Source organism: Abrus precatorius, unplaced genomic scaffold (genome assembly GCF_003935025.1).
Source record: "Abrus precatorius isolate BTA unplaced genomic scaffold, Abrus_2018 Scaffold11, whole genome shotgun sequence".
Taxonomy (NCBI): domain Eukaryota; kingdom Viridiplantae; phylum Streptophyta; class Magnoliopsida; order Fabales; family Fabaceae; genus Abrus; species Abrus precatorius.
This window is the reverse complement of record NW_020874303.1, coordinates 26,129,934-26,142,873: the sequence shown is the minus strand read 5'-3', so window position 1 is coordinate 26,142,873 and position 12,940 is coordinate 26,129,934. Positions and strand designations below refer to the sequence as shown.

The window sequence follows — 12,940 nt, the reverse complement described above, 5'->3', positions numbered from 1 at the left end:
CATTGAATAACAATAATGTAAATAAATAATAAATAAAAGGAAAAAGAGCAAAAGCATAGCCATTACCCTTATTTTTATCTATCGCATTCTAAATTCACCCGACCTTTCTCTCTCGCACACACCACACGGACGCAATAAAGCTCCGAACCCGAACCTAACATGGATCTTAACGATCCGAACCGGTTCCGCAATCGTAAACCCCTCTCTTCGACGGAGCGCTTCCTCGGGGTGCCGTCCCACGCGCCGCCGCTAGAAAATCCTACCACAGACGACGACCTCATCGAGGACGACGTCGTTTTCTTCAACGACGACACCACCGAACCCTCCTCCTCCTCTTCTTCCGCCACTCCCAACCACCACTACCACCACCTTCCCCATTCGCACCACCACAAGGGTTTCGTGTTCGGCCCCACCGACACGTTCGGCATCCTCGCCGCCTTGCCGGAAAACGATCCCTCCCCAAACGCTCGGAACGGTTCGCACTTCTTCCAAAAGGCATCCGTCTCCGTTTCCGTGTCCTTGTCCTCATCCTCCTCTTCCTCATCCTCGCGTCTTATTCCGGCCATCCCGAAGCCTCCGCCGGACCGGAATCCCTTGTCGTCGGTTAAGATGCACCAGTCAGCGCCGGTGAACGTGCCTCCGCCGGCGATGTTGAGGAGGCGCCGCGAGTTCGACGAAGACGACGGCGACGCCGCGGAGGACGAAGAGATGCTGCCGCCGCACGAGATTGTGGCGAGGAATTCGTCGAAGTCGCCGATGCTGGCGTGCTCGGTTCTTGAAGGAGCTGGGAGAACGCTGAAGGGGAGAGACTTGCGCCAGGTTCGCAATGCCGTTTGGCGCCAAACAGGTTTCTATGGCTGAACAAACGCATTGGATTTTCAGTTTTCCTTTTGATTTTTGAGATAATCTTAAGTTTTTTGGCTCTTGGATTTTCTTACACTGGCAAATGCTAAAACCCTAAAACCTCAATTGAATGTAAATTTTGAAGGGATGGTCAATAATGGTTAAGTATTTTATTATTGGTTTATTAATGTTTGATTTCCCTGATTGACGAGAGAACCTTTGTATCTATCTCCTGATATTTAATAATTTACTTTTATTTAAAGTGCATTTCCAATTTTAAATCAATGTTCCTTAATGAGTCCCATTGGAAGATATTTTACTGTTTTCTGATGATTTTTGGAGTTTGTGTGAATCAACTGCTTCACCCTAATCCCACGGATTTTAACAAGAAGGCTGATTTTTGGGTTGCATCTTTGTTTAGTTCACCACGTTTGTTTGCAAATTCCTGTTGAAGCTGTAGTGCTTGGTAAATGTCTAGACATTCAATCAATCAATTGTAGCCTAATTACATCTTATTCTTTTGAAAGTAAAAAGAATAATTGTTCCTTCAGACATTGGAAATGGGCAAGGTAGCTCGGATTTGGATATTTGGTAATCCAAACAGACACAAATTTGTCAACACCTGATTACCTGCTGTCATTTTTTCCCAAAACCAACTTTGAACGTTTCCTTGTAGTGAAAATAGGATACACAATGGTTCTTTATAGTCTTTTTCTCTAATAGATTTAGGAATTATGATAGGTGCATTGTTTGTGGTATTTGTTTTTTGGGTCTATTCTGTGTTAATGTTTCTCTCATTATGTCAGCCTGTAGGGTAGGGAATTGCGATAAGCCTCAGCTTTCGGGACTTGGGTATTCATGTGCGTTTGAAAACACGTTGAAAAATTTATAAATATGGATTTAATACAAAAATTACTACTAATAGTGTTAAAGTAAATGTCAATTCATGACTATTTTAGTGTGAATATAAACATGCTCTTTATTTTGAGTATGTTAGGAATGACAAGGATAGAATGGAAAATGAGTAAATATGATGGTTAGTTTCTTTCCTCCGTATGCAGCCACCTTACTCCTTCAAATCTAGTATGTGCTTGTTTTGGTATATTGTATGATGTACCAGTTAATAGGCTATTAGGATATATTGATTATTTATCCTTTAAGATGGAATGTGATAAATTCTTTCGTGGCCGCAAATCAGTGATCTTTTGTAATTCTTTTATCTAAATAACTGAATAATTTTGACTACAAGTTCTCATTTGTGAAGATTATAACACACACCCTCGATCTCTCTAATTTATCTATAATATCTTCTCCTTCCAATTCACACATTTTATCTTTTATTGTGTACTGGTTATTTCTATATAACATATGTATTCAATTTAAGCGTTCCCAATGTTTGGGTCAATTAAAATGAAAGCAGTCATTTACTTTAATGTTTGGTTGGATTTATTGTCTAGTTATTGACTTTGTAATTGCTATTTGTACTACTTTTGTTTCTATTTATCTGTTAGAAAAATTAAAAATTATTCTTATTTATCTGTCTTTAAATAATTAAAAAAACCGTTAAGGTTCATAAGGAAACTTAGCAATTAATTCTAACAAAATGATCAAATTTTTTGTTTGTGTAATTTCTTCTTTTTCTAGATAGATAAATAGAAACGAAAGTAGTATTTATTAAAGATCCAAAGGATAATGCACATTGAGAGGAACAGCGTAGCACAATAATTTTTGAGATTGTTGGGCTTGTGCTAGGTTTAAGTGTAATTGGGCTTGCTAGTTGTTCCATTTGGCATTGATGGGCTTTGGTCAAATTGATAGATATTTTTTACTTTTGGTTGGGTGCTGTTGTGCCTGTGGGTCAAAAAGTTGTCTCTTTTTGTTTTTAATAACAAATATTTAGACCTCTGGTGTCCGGTGCTTCATCTTTTATCTTGTTCTGTCCTTTGATCATTTTTAAATCAAACATGAAATAAAATAAATGTTTCTGTGTTGTCCAGTCCTGCGTACTGTAGCAAATAAAATGCAACCTAAGTATCTTTGGCTTTTCGTTAACTTTTGAAGAATATGTGGATGTTATTCTAGTCTAATAATATGTTTGTTTGTGATGAAAAATGCATGATTAGCCACCCTTCTATCTTGTCTTCTGTTTTCTTTCTTATCATCTGTCTGTTCTTTGTTTAAGAATTTTCGAGTCTTCTCTCCAACTCTCCCTCATTGGGTTGGGTGAGGGGAGTGACATGACGTAAATGAAGTAACATACATATAGAGCAATTCCATGCTAGATATGTCTTAGCGAAGGATTCAGAAATTTTTGTTAGACTTGTTACTAGCAGCGTGTAATGGTTGCTGGTTTTTCATGTGTTTGATTTGAGTCGTAAACAGGTCATTCTCCCGAAAGGGCTCAAACCAATTCACAACATAACAGTATTATGTCTTAAATAATGGTGAATAGAAATGTCCTTTACAAGGAAATGCATCCCATTTATTTCTAGTCATAAACAGTGGAACTAAATTTGATCTTGTCTGTTGGGAAAGAATGGAGTTTCTTATATTTTGTCATTTTTTTTCTCATTAGCCTTTAAGTTCATGTAATATCTTAAATTAATGTTTTAGAAATTTTTGGAGTTCATGTTTATGAAATTACTTTTGTATTTCATGTTTTTGAATTTAAAATATCTTTCAAATTTTTGGAATAATATTATTAAGAGTTTTGATACTAGATGATAAATTTGGATACTTACTCTTTTAATATTTTTTTTATAAAATGTGAGATTTACAATTTAAATATTTTTATTAAGTAGATTAATTTATAAAAACAAATTTAATAAGTACTTTATTACATTATTTTATTTTAAAAATTTAAATTGTGTGAAATTTGATATATATAATAGTGACAATAATAAAAAAATGATTTTAAAGTTAAAGTAGTCAAATTTGTGAGGTTTTTATTAATTTAATTTTGATGCATTGTTGTTTAAAGCATTATTTGATTATGTTTAATTTAGCATTTTTTTTTTTTTAAAGAAAAACAGTCCCTGATGCTTATGTGCGTGTGCGTCAATTTGAAGAAAGGTCAATTTACACTAATGCCAATTACGCCTTGATTTTATATAGTTTAATATTTTTTATTTTATAATTTTATTTTAAAATTAACCATTATATTAAAAAATATTATATAGATATATTTACAAAGTTTTACATTAATATAAATTATTTGATATTTTATAATTGTTTCATTTTAATATTAAAATAAAAATATTAAAATTATATTCTTATAATTGTTTCATTTTAATAAAATTTTACAAAAAAAATAATCAAAATAATATAATTTTAAGCCAACAATTAATTTAATAAAAAATTATTTTATATTAAATAATTGATAAAAAATTAATATAATTTATTGAAATTAAAAATTATACAAATTTTGGTCACGTAGAAGAGACCACCTAATTAATGAAAATTTAGTTTTTGATAAAATACAATAGCATCCGTAGGGTAGTCGACTTAAAGTGCTGTAAAAATCTGCACTTTCAAAGCCTAACCCCATGGCATTTTGTGCCACATAACCCCTGCGAGAGAAACGCACATATTTTTATATTCATCTATGCTTACATTTTTCATCATCTTTTTTGTCAATCACACTTTTTTACTTCATTTTTTCATTTTCTTTATTGTTTGTTACCTCCACCTACCTTATAAACATATAATTTTGTTATTGAGAGTAGTGTTGTAGCTTCCTTTATGGTGGGACAAAGGTTGATGGCAAATAATGGGTTCCGTAATATTCATGGTCTAATATTAATATGTTAACTTCATTTACTGTAAGTTGCGGTGGAGTAGCTACTGATACAATTGTAAATAAACACTTTATTCTGTTGCACGTGACGCTACTTTTTCGCTCTTAATATGCAACGCCCCATTCTTAGCATCCACTTGCACTACCATTAAAAGAGCTTGTCAATATTTCTATTTCCTCATTCTGAGATTATCTCAAGTCTTTACTCTTTACAAAGGCTAAGGGGTTGTTTGTTTCTCAATTAGAAAATCATTTTTCACATTTTCAAGTATAAAACACTCGTTTCAATAAAAATATATGAATTAAATTAATTTATTCACATACATTTAACAGTTTAAAATTAATTTTATTTTAAGATATTTGTTAAGAAAATTATAATGATACAATATAAACATTCAACATGAAATTTCCGCGGAAAAATGCGTCCACATTTGAGCATAGCTTCTTATGAAGAATATTAATGAGAAACAAAAACAAAAAAAACATGATTTGCAATGTACATTATAAATTATAATTATAAACACCCGTAGTCAGTGTAGTTGAATACAAAACAATTATAACAATTTTTGTGGTATTTTATTTAGTTGTCCTTTTGTCCGTTCTCTTCTGCTAATTTTAAGCATATTCCTAAACTTGTATTCTTTTTAATAGTTCGATCCACGAGGAATTGTGAGCGTATTATGATTGTCGGAGCTACTTGCAGTTGACAGAAACAGCGGAAAAGTGAAAAATAATAAGCATACTACTTGTGTAAATGTTGGTGGTAAAGTGCATGTAGCCAGCAATCATAGGTAAATAGTAATGAAAATTCTTTCATGTGAAGGCCTTCAGTTAAAAAAAATCTTGCATCAAAACTTGGGTTGCATATTCAATGGGCAATAACATTGTATATTCTTCAACTTAAAATGAAATTCCTACGTAGAGCCCTCTTCCTTGTATTACCATATCCCTTCACTGCGATTCCTATATAGTGAGTTGAAGATTTAGGGCACATAGATTGGATCGTTCTACAATAGTTTATTTCCCGTCATGTAACAAGACCTAAGTTATACAATTATTTATTAAAACATGGCACATATTATTTGAGCTATCTTTGTCATTTTTATTTGGGGTGTAGCTACGTAAAAGAGGCGATTACGACTCATGATCGACCAACTACTTACGGTTCATTAATATTCAGAGCAAGTTAGTGTGACCTATCGTCCTTGGCTATCCGCCAAATATCATAACAACGTTGAAATGCATTTTCTACATCCATGTTGAAATTCTAAGCTAATTAGTGGCTCTTATGGATTCCTTCTACCAGGAGATTTGTTACAGCAAAAGCCACTTTATTCTACTCAATAAAAGGGCAGGATCGGTGCACTTGTACTTGCCATTAATTATCCCAATATCTTTTCTGTTCTCTGTTTATTTTTTTAATCACAACCAATGTTTTGATATTGGTCAACATTAAATATAATTTTAACTTAATTAACCCCCATTTGTTTTGACGTTAAAAATTAATTTGTATACTTTTTAATAATATATATATATATATATATAATAAAATTGTATTTAAAATTAATTTAGATGCATGATTTAATTTATTTAAAAATTCAGTGCAAGTAAGACCTAACTCAATTTCCTTTATGAATAACCCTAGTTCAACCATTTGAAGATCTAATTAAAAAACTTGTTTTCAAATCAAATTAATCATGTGGCGTTTAGAGAAATAGGATTATTAGAAGGTATTAACCACGTTGACCATACTATATACCCTCATTAGAAAGGTATTAATCATTATTAATTCCTTATAGCCTAGGAAATGGAATACATTACAGTACTCAGTAGCCGAAGGACCGTACATGATGCATTCATGCTTGTCTTTTCTCTCTTCCGGAAGAAGGGGGAACGATTCATGCATGGCTTATCTGAGACATAAAATTAAGATACTATCCTTCGAGTTTGAAAATCTCGAAAATCATGGAAGTAACATACTTCAGTGTAGTAACCATAATCAGACAAAGTTTCTTTGCTGTGAGGCCAGGGTTTGCTTTTGTTATCTTATGAGATAAATAATTTATCTTAGATAATAAGATTTTTATTTATAAAAAATAATATAATTTAATACAATATCTTATTTTTATTAATTTAATTAAGATAAAATTATTTATCTTATAGAGAAATTTAGCCAAAACCTTACTCTAATAATTAAGTCAAAGGGCCAACCTGTTGTTTAAAAATTCATGTTAAATAAATTCTTCCATAGATAAAAGGCAAGTTTGGATATTTTGAACTAATGCAGCTAGGAGCTTCTTCTCATGTATTGATAAACCCTACATGAGTGAACATAACTACAATTGTTGACACCAACTACTAATATCAGCTTTAGGTCCCTACATTTATTATGTTTGTCTTAAGCTGCCACTATATATACCCTTCAAACTTATCTTCTTCTCTTCAAAGTTTTCTGGCTTCAATATCTGTCAGCTATTTCTTGTTTCCATAGCTCATCATGGCGTTTACTCAGGCTATCACAACACTTCTTTTTGCTTTAGCTCTAGCCAGAATTGGCCCCTCAGCATGCCAAAATTTAGAGGGCAAAGTCTCTTGCGCTGACTGCTCTCAGAACTACGATTTCTCTGGTTTGTCTCCTGTATCAACTCTCGTCTCATTGTTCATTAGCTTTGAGCTTAATTTAATATGTTTGATTATATTACTTTCTCACTCAGTTAAAATACTAAAGGATATCCTACTTAGACAAACGAGATTTTATTTGTAAGAAATTAAATAAAAATAAATTTTTATACATGGACAATGTCTTACTTCATTAGTCCATTTAAAATGAGATTATTTATCTTATGCAGTAACTTAGATTGACCCTTCATTTTGAAAGTGAATGGAAGAAAGAAAAATATGAAGAAAAAGAAGGTGTGATGAATAATATGGTAGTAAAGAAAAATAAACTCTATTATGTTTTCAGGCATTAAGGTCTCAGTGAAGTGTGAAGGTGTGAAAAAACTGGTTATGGCAACTACAGAAGATAAGGGCTTCTTCAAGGTTGACCTTCCCTCAGAGCATACAAAAACTCCCTCAGAGAAGTGCCATGTAAAACTTCTTGGTGGGCCAAACCACCTTTATGCCTCAAGGGAAAACCAAGTGTCCCAAATTGTGCAGGAAAAAGAGAAAAATAGTTACACCATATCCACCCCTCTTAGTTTTTTCACATCGTGTCCCCAAAGCAAAGAATGCAACGCTGCCAACAAGTTTGCTTCGTCCAAAACCATCGATCTTCCTCTGCCTCCGGAGTGGGGTTTGGCACCCAGTAGCTACTACTTGCCTTTCATCCCCATCATTGGAATACCTTAATGTGTTCCATTAATATATTGTCACTGGGAAGAATATATATATATATATATTATCCTATGGTCTTGTTTTCTGCATGCTTTATTCTTATGCGTTATGACTCATGCGTGTAACATGAAAAATGGCATATATAGTTGGGGTTTTAAATATTATTGCATGTGTTAAGGAAGTTGATTTCTCAGTTGAAATATATGGCCATGCTTGTTGCTTAACTGCTTTGTCCATTTTAATCGGTTTTACTATTATCATCATAGTGCTATAAAACAACTATTATGAAATCCTTTGGATAAATTTTTTCTAAAACTTAAAAAACATTTTTTTTAAAGTACTTTTCTTTAACTTCTTTAAAATTTGAAGAATATAAGTTGTTTTTAAAACACGAGAAAACTGTATTTATTTTTTACATTAATTTTTTCTAATAAATATTTTTTATAAATTTACTCAAATTGAGTCATAATCATTTGAGAAATAAAAAAAAAAAACCATGTCCTAACCTCCAATGTGAGGGAACAAAACTCACTCATACAGATCCTTGTCCAATGGGTGCTCGCACTTTTGAACCCAAACTATGACTTTGATAGAGTCCAATGAAACAAGTATTTCTCACTTGGGCTCACATCTGACACTGACAACGCGCCAAGTCCGTAGCCACTTGTTTACGACAAAAGTGAAGTGATGTGATGTATCCTAGAAACCATCCCCTAAGATCTGCTATCCATTAATAAATGCACATAATTATGTATTTCACTGAAAATCATAATTATTTATATATAATATATGTACGTATTACAAAATACCTAATAAAAATAAGATAAATAGAAAAAAAATGAGGTACAAATGAAATAGATTTCTCAATTAGTAACATTAATAAAAATGGAGTATGTAAGTGTGAAACGCAACAAAAAGAGAACTTCTTCCCTCATCTTAGAAACTCTTTGAATAGAAAGATTCTTCATTGTTCTCTTTTTTTTTTTTTTTCTCATTCCTTCGTTTTGTTTATTTGAATAGATCAGCCCAGCTGCATGCACAACGCTACCATGTCACACGCATCACAATAAAATATTAATATTTTAATAATAAAAGATAATTTCAATAAATAACAGAAATAAATTTCATTATTCAATAAAAATAATTTTTATAAATACAATACACCTCTTCAATAAATTTCTCATAAAGGATAAATAACTTTCCGTACACATAATTTTTTTTTTATTCTTCATTTGTCCAAGTAAGCAAATAACTCTTTTCTTAATTTATATAAATAACACATTTTATTGCTAATTTTTTCTACTTTTTCGTGAGCTAAACAAAGGGTAAATGACTTGATAAACACTAGGCAATCACTTTAGTGAAAAATATTAATTAATAAATAATTATAATTGAATTAACGACACCCCAAAGACTTGACTTGAAGTCAATCATGTGGGGACTGTCCCCTTTGAACCAAAGCTCAAGGGATGCATAAATCATATTACTCTTTCGAGTAAATTCACGTAATCGCTCTTTGGGATAACATGGTTGGGTATTTTATTATTTTAAATTTTAAAGTATTTTAAAATAATAGTCATTTAAAGTATTTAGTGTTAATAAACAATAATAAAATAATGAATTGTTGGGCTTATTGACTACAACTATGTCGTCGGGCTTATGATTAATTACGTTTTACTCTTAACTTTTCATACTACTTTTATCTTCTTCTGTCGGTGATATTCATGTAAGAATAACACAAGCTAATCATTTTTCTGGTCTTACAACTGTTTCAACTTAAATCTTTAAAAAATTACAGATATTTTTAAAAATTACATGTTTAGTCTCTTCTATATTTGAACATAGGCTTCTTTAAAATTATACTACGATAAAATGTGAACTTATAATTATTAATTTAAAGCAATAAAAATTATAATAAAGTTTAAATATATTCACAATGTTATAAAATTATTGTAATTTTTTTATTAGTTTTAAATATACGATTGTAATAACTATTTATTTTTATATATAATTTAGAAGAGCCAAATACCTAACCTATTAAACATGATTTTATTATTTCCTTGTTGATTTAAATTTATAAAGTTGATTACATATTTGATTTAGTTTAATTTTAGAGAAACAACTACTTATTTTTTCTAAGTTATCTAAAGTTGAAAAAATAATTATTTTTAAATAAACAGAATAAATTTGAAGTAGATTGCATCTTTATACATATCTGGCGACATCAACAAGGGAAGATCTTGAAGAAGAGGGGAAAAAAAAGAATCAACAACAGCGCATTGATGAGACACGAAAAGCAAGACTTGTTCCACTTCCCCCTACAGGATTCCCTGGCCCAGCAGATAAGCAAAAGGATTTAAGATTGACGCATGGAAAAGTACCATTGGCAAAATCTGATACACAAAACAAATATCAGAAAAAGGGTTGGGCTTATACAAGAAAACAAACAAGAGAAAGGAGAGGACTGATTCAAAGGAAGAGTGCTACAGAGACATAACATATTAATAATAATAATAATTAAAACATAAACACATATATACCCGAGTGATGAGAACAGTTTATGGGGGCACAAAGACGTTTTCTGGTCCTTGCAAACGCGTGGAAGTTTCCAACCATTCCCAATTCATTAGCTTTTCTAATTTCACTCGGCGAATATCCCTACCCCACTCTTCTCCTAAACATTACTCTTTTTGCTCCCATCACAATATATAATAGCCCACCTCATTCGAAATTGTGCAAACGGTAACTAAAACAAAAAAAACCAAGTACGAGGAACAACAATCACACACACACGACATGGTCGACCTCCCACCTGGTTTTCGATTTTACCCAACAGAAGAAGAGCTTGTTGGCTGCTATCTGCACAACCAGCTAGAAGGGCAACGACCTGACATTAGCAGAGTTATCCCAGTAATTGACATCAATGGCGTAGAGCCATGGAACCTTCCAAGTACATTTATATTTCAGTTCTCAACTGCGTACTAGGACATTTTTGTTACTTATTATTCTTTAGTACGTTTCATACCCCCAAATGGGTTTCTTGTGATCAGCACTTGCAGGGGAGCTATGTCGTGGAGACACGGAGCAATGGTTTTTCTTTTCACCCAGACAAGAGAGAGAGGCCAGAGGAGGGAGACCCAACAGAACCACGGCTTGTGGGTATTGGAAAGCCACGGGTTCTCCTGGTCACGTTTACTCTTCCGACAGCAAAGTCATTGGAATCAAGAAAACCATGGTATTTTACAAAGGGAAAGCTCCTACTGGTAGGAAAACCAAATGGAAGATGCATGAGTACAAAGCCATTGAACATTCTCACCAATCCAACACAACCCCTCCAAAGGTATACATATTATTATATTGATCATATTGTACGATTATGTTATTTAAATAACTAACATGACAGAATATAATATAGCTAGCGTCATGGAGTGCTAGTAGTAGTAGTAATTAACGTTGGTTTTTGTAATAGCTTTTTTTTTTTGTCACAAATTTTCATGTTAGTTGAGGCACGAATTCAGCTTGTGCCGAGTTTATGTTATATCGGGAAGCTTTCGATCGTTTGATCGACGGCCACTAGAGAGGGAAAGAGGGGAGTTAAGAATTGAAGGCGGAAGAGGTGGTGCTTCAACAAGTGCTCAGACGCAGGAAGCACCGCCGGCAGTGGAAGAGGGATCAAGCTCGTCTGACACTTCCCATGCTGTAGGAGGAGGTGGGGACCACAGTGCTGTTCATATCTCACAAACTGGGGCATGCTCAAGCGCTACAAATTGGAATCAACATGATGGGGTTGAAGTACCACTTTGGGAATGGGAACAACTTAATTGGAACTAACCACTGTGTAGAAATTTTAAAGTGGTCAGGACAAATCATCTTGTGATAATGTATAAATTTTATAGATTACAGAAAAAAGTTGATGTGTGTAAGGTGAGAGACCGGAACCATGTGATTTTAAGCTACATAAAAATTTTCGTTGCTTAGAGACCTGGCAAGTCTTCATATATTAACCATCTAAATTGTAGGTGTAGTTGGGTTCGGTTAATTTCCTTCAACTCGTAGGGGATATGTTGTAACATAATCATTATATTTGTTGTTTAGAATAGTGATTGATTTTCTCAGTTAGGAATAAGGTCCAAGTGTAAAAGGAATGTAACGTGGATTTTGTCATTTTGTATGCTTGTTTTTGTAAGTTTGCAGATTGCTGCTAAGGCCTGTTGTTTTGTAATGATAATCAATTTCTTTTCACACCTCTCTTTTTACATCACCGATCGAGGATAACAAATAAAATTGGCATGCGGCAACAAATCAAGGGTTGTTTGGGGGATGTCTACATTAAATTAAATTGTTCCCTTCGTTCAAACTCAACTTAGTTCATTTCTTATTTTCTCGGAACTATTTAGACCACTTCAACCCATATGATAGGGCTTGTTCTTCAAAGTCTTTTTAGGAAAGAAACTGTCATATTCGATCAATTTTAAATCAATAAAAAGGCTGTTTGATTTTTTGTTCTTCAATACGAAAATATCAAAATGAACGGCCAAATATACGAGAAGCACAAAATGTAAAACACGTTGGAGGATAGTAGCATTTTTCTCCTCCTCTTGAAATTGATTTTGCACGCTAAACAAATAGGCAGAAAACTGTGGCAAGATTTTCAAATAACATGCTTGAGCAGGTTCAGGTTTCACGGGAATAAAGCCACATACAGTCAACTGATCTTACATTTTTATGTCCACGTATTGAAAAATTGGTCAAACTCGCAGCTTTAACTACAGCTGGATTTGGATGAGACATGCAGACTTTGGCAAAGACTTTCAAATGCATGTTCTTTAGCTTTTGTATAAAATGCTTATTCTAGCTATATACGCGGATTACCCTACAACAATCAACTACCAATCCTTTTTTTAAGTCATTTACATGGATTTAACAATGTTATATATTTTATCATAAAAATTATGTTTATGAATT

At 32.9% G+C, this 12,940-nt stretch overlaps 3 protein-coding genes across 3 annotated transcripts; all 3 read left to right on the top strand.

Moving 5' to 3' along the window:
- The first annotated feature begins 67 nt into the window (after positions 1 to 67).
- Positions 68 to 1,114, top strand: LOC113856208. The gene has a single exon (XM_027487941.1). It carries the CDS (start codon positions 160 to 162, stop codon positions 859 to 861), a length of 702 nt encoding a protein of 233 aa, XP_027343742.1. The 5' UTR covers positions 68 to 159; the 3' UTR covers positions 862 to 1,114.
- Positions 1,115 to 7,101: 5,987 nt separating this feature from the next.
- On the top strand, positions 7,102 to 8,163 carry LOC113856182. The gene is made up of 2 exons (XM_027487901.1): positions 7,102 to 7,266; positions 7,605 to 8,163. The coding sequence occupies exons 1-2, from the start codon at positions 7,137 to 7,139 to the stop codon at positions 7,988 to 7,990; spliced, it is 516 nt and encodes a 171-aa protein (XP_027343702.1). The 5' UTR covers positions 7,102 to 7,136; the 3' UTR covers positions 7,991 to 8,163.
- Positions 8,164 to 10,771: 2,608 nt separating this feature from the next.
- On the top strand, positions 10,772 to 11,806 carry LOC113855932 (NAC domain-containing protein 90-like). Its single transcript, XM_027487561.1, has 3 exons — positions 10,772 to 10,925; positions 11,026 to 11,315; positions 11,477 to 11,806. Exons 1-3 carry the CDS (start codon positions 10,772 to 10,774, stop codon positions 11,804 to 11,806), a joined length of 774 nt encoding a protein of 257 aa, XP_027343362.1.
- The last annotated feature ends 1,134 nt before the right edge of the window (positions 11,807 to 12,940 follow it).